Source organism: Alligator sinensis, unplaced genomic scaffold (genome assembly GCF_000455745.1).
Source record: "Alligator sinensis unplaced genomic scaffold, ASM45574v1 scaffold1218_1, whole genome shotgun sequence".
Classification (NCBI taxonomy): domain Eukaryota; kingdom Metazoa; phylum Chordata; order Crocodylia; family Alligatoridae; genus Alligator; species Alligator sinensis.
The window spans coordinates 262,597-264,990 of record NW_005842619.1 but is presented as its reverse complement, the minus strand read 5'-3'; the positions used below and the strand labels follow the sequence as shown (position 1 = coordinate 264,990).

The following is a 2,394-nucleotide window of genomic DNA, read 5'->3' as shown; positions in this document are numbered from 1 at the left end:
TGAACTGAATGGAACAAATTAAATATGTGGCTTTGGGAGTAACTGATAACCTGAAATAACTCGCAGACCTCAGGGTATAGGACAAGATCCATCGTTTATTTTGCTCCGTTTGGGTGGGGGTTTGACTAAGCCAACGCTGGTGATTTTCTCATCTCCTTGAAGTGGAGCAGGGACGGTGCACAAGTGGGATCCATTTCTTACTCTGCACCAGTCTGCCAGCCAGTGTGTTGATTCAGTCATTATTGATTGCATCTCTTTCAGAGGAGATGAATTTACCTGCAGATATTCCCAGTTACTTATCATCCCAGGGAACTCTGTCAGAACCTCAGGAAGGCTACAGCAATTCGGAGGCAGGAAGTCATCAGCAGCTTATGCCTCCAGCCAGTGGCTACGTGCATAAAGGCACGGACGGTAAGCACAGCCCTTGCACACATTGTTTGCCTTGCAGCAGCACTCCAGCGTAGCTCTGAGTTCTGGTAACTAATAACAGCTTGTACAAAGCCAGGAACTGTGGCTTTAGGCCCAAAGGTGATTCTCTTACAAGGCTGGCAGGTAATTCTAAGACTTCTGTGTACTGTTCTGTAAGTAGATGTTTTCTGTTTAGTCTTAGGGTGGTGTTCACATATGCTTCACTCTTGTGGGTGCATGAGCTCGTAGATTCATAGATGCTACGGTCAGAAGGGACCTCAACAGATCATCGAGTCCGACCCCTGCCCCCGCCTAGGCAGGAAAGAGCCAGGTGCCTATCCACCCTTCTCTTAAAGATCCCCAAGATAGGGGAGAGCACCATCTCCCTTGGAAGCCCAGTCCAAATTTTGGCCACCCTTGCCGTGAAGAAGTTTTTCATAGTTTCTAGGGTCGGAAGGGACCTGGGCAGATCATCATTTTTCCTGATACCCAGCCTAAATCTGCTCTCTGTCAGTTTGTGACCATTGTTCCTTGTTACCCCAAGAGGCGCCCTGGTGAAGAGGGCATCTCCGATCCCTTGCTGCGTCCCCCTGATGAATTGGTCGGTGGCTCCAGACTGGAATGGTTGGGGCCTTGTGCCCACTGGCCTCATGCCAGCTCCCTGCAAGCCTGACATGCCCCCAAGGGGATAGGGTATCCAGTGGGGCTAGTTGATGCCCCGCTCCATTCCTCCCTGCTGCCTGTGACTGAGACAGAGACGAGAGGAGTGTCTCCTGCTTGGAAGTGTAAAAGCTACGTTCTCTTGTATGTTTAGCACACAGCTGTAAGTTAGCTGTAGACAGGTATTAGCAGTTGGTCAGCTGAATATGCCCCTGCTGTCATCTCTTCACCTTCCCCCAACAAGGGTGCAGTCCTACATACCTAGCTCCCTCTTACGGGAGAGGCATGACATGCCATTCAACATAGTGCAGGAGAAATCCTGTGGGTGGTCTGGCATGAAACAACGTCAAGGCCATGCAGGCTGCCTGTTACAGTACAGGAAGGACAGTGGAACCTGCACGCCCCCATGACGTGCCTACATAATATGGTTCAACCTCTGAAAAGGCAGATGGAAGGACTGGGGTTCATCCTTTCTGCCGCTGCTTGGAGGATGCAGTAGCAGAGTTCAGAGCAACAGGCAGGCATTGCTCTAGATATTCACAATTGCTGCGCCCTGCTAGAGGTGCCTGGGTTGGATGCCACCCTTGGCAGAGCTGCTTCAGCCTCCAAGGACCACATCTGTTATATCAGGCCATTGCCTCCGAGTCATCCAGAAAAAGTGAGCAAACTTCCTTGGATTCAGTGCTAATCTATGCCAGGCTTTTTGAAGCCATGCCACTGTAATGTTATGTGCTCATAATTTATTTGTGAAAGCAGCTGTAGAAATCGGGCATCTCAGCCCTTCTAAAGAGACTGTTTTTGTTCTGCATCACGTTTATCAGGTGGCACAGGTCCATTAGTGATCTGCTCGGATTGTTACGACAATGCCAACATCTACTCCAGGACCCGAGAGTACTGCCCTTATGCGTACATCACAGAAGATGACCCGCTGGATCAAACCCTCTCCAATCTTATGGTGCAGATGCCCAAGGAGACCTATCCAGCACACGTCCAGCATGAAACCAGCACCCTGGACAACCTAATTGCAGACAGAGAGATGTCTGTCTTCCTCACCAACCATGACAGAATAAGTGAGAAGAAACTCCCCTCTCAGCAGACGAATGGTGAGTGCCTGACCTATTGTCTGCTCTGTTTTGTGCTGTCAGGTGGGTGCCGGCCTGTCTGCTGCCCTTGTGTTGGTACCGGTGACTCCCGTGTATCTGACCGGGTGTGGTAGTGCATGCCAGAGCTGATCTGATTGCTAAGTGCTTGCGCTCCTGGCTGTGCGTTGAGCAGAGAGGAGTCTGGAATTGGCACCAGATGCTCCTGGCTTTGAGGGACATGGCA

At 50.7% G+C, this 2,394-nt stretch overlaps 1 protein-coding gene across 2 annotated transcripts in view; it reads left to right on the top strand.

The window, feature by feature from the left end:
* LRIG2 (leucine rich repeats and immunoglobulin like domains 2) overlaps positions 1-2,394 on the top strand; it is a 21,464-nt gene that overhangs the window by 16,191 nt on the left and 2,879 nt on the right. For both annotated transcript variants that reach the window (XM_006033292.3, XM_025215065.1), the window contains 2 exons: positions 262-411; positions 1,890-2,171. In XM_006033292.3, coding sequence (XP_006033354.1) covers positions 262-411; positions 1,890-2,171 — 432 coding nt within the window. The remainder of the gene's footprint in view (positions 1-261; positions 412-1,889; positions 2,172-2,394) is intronic.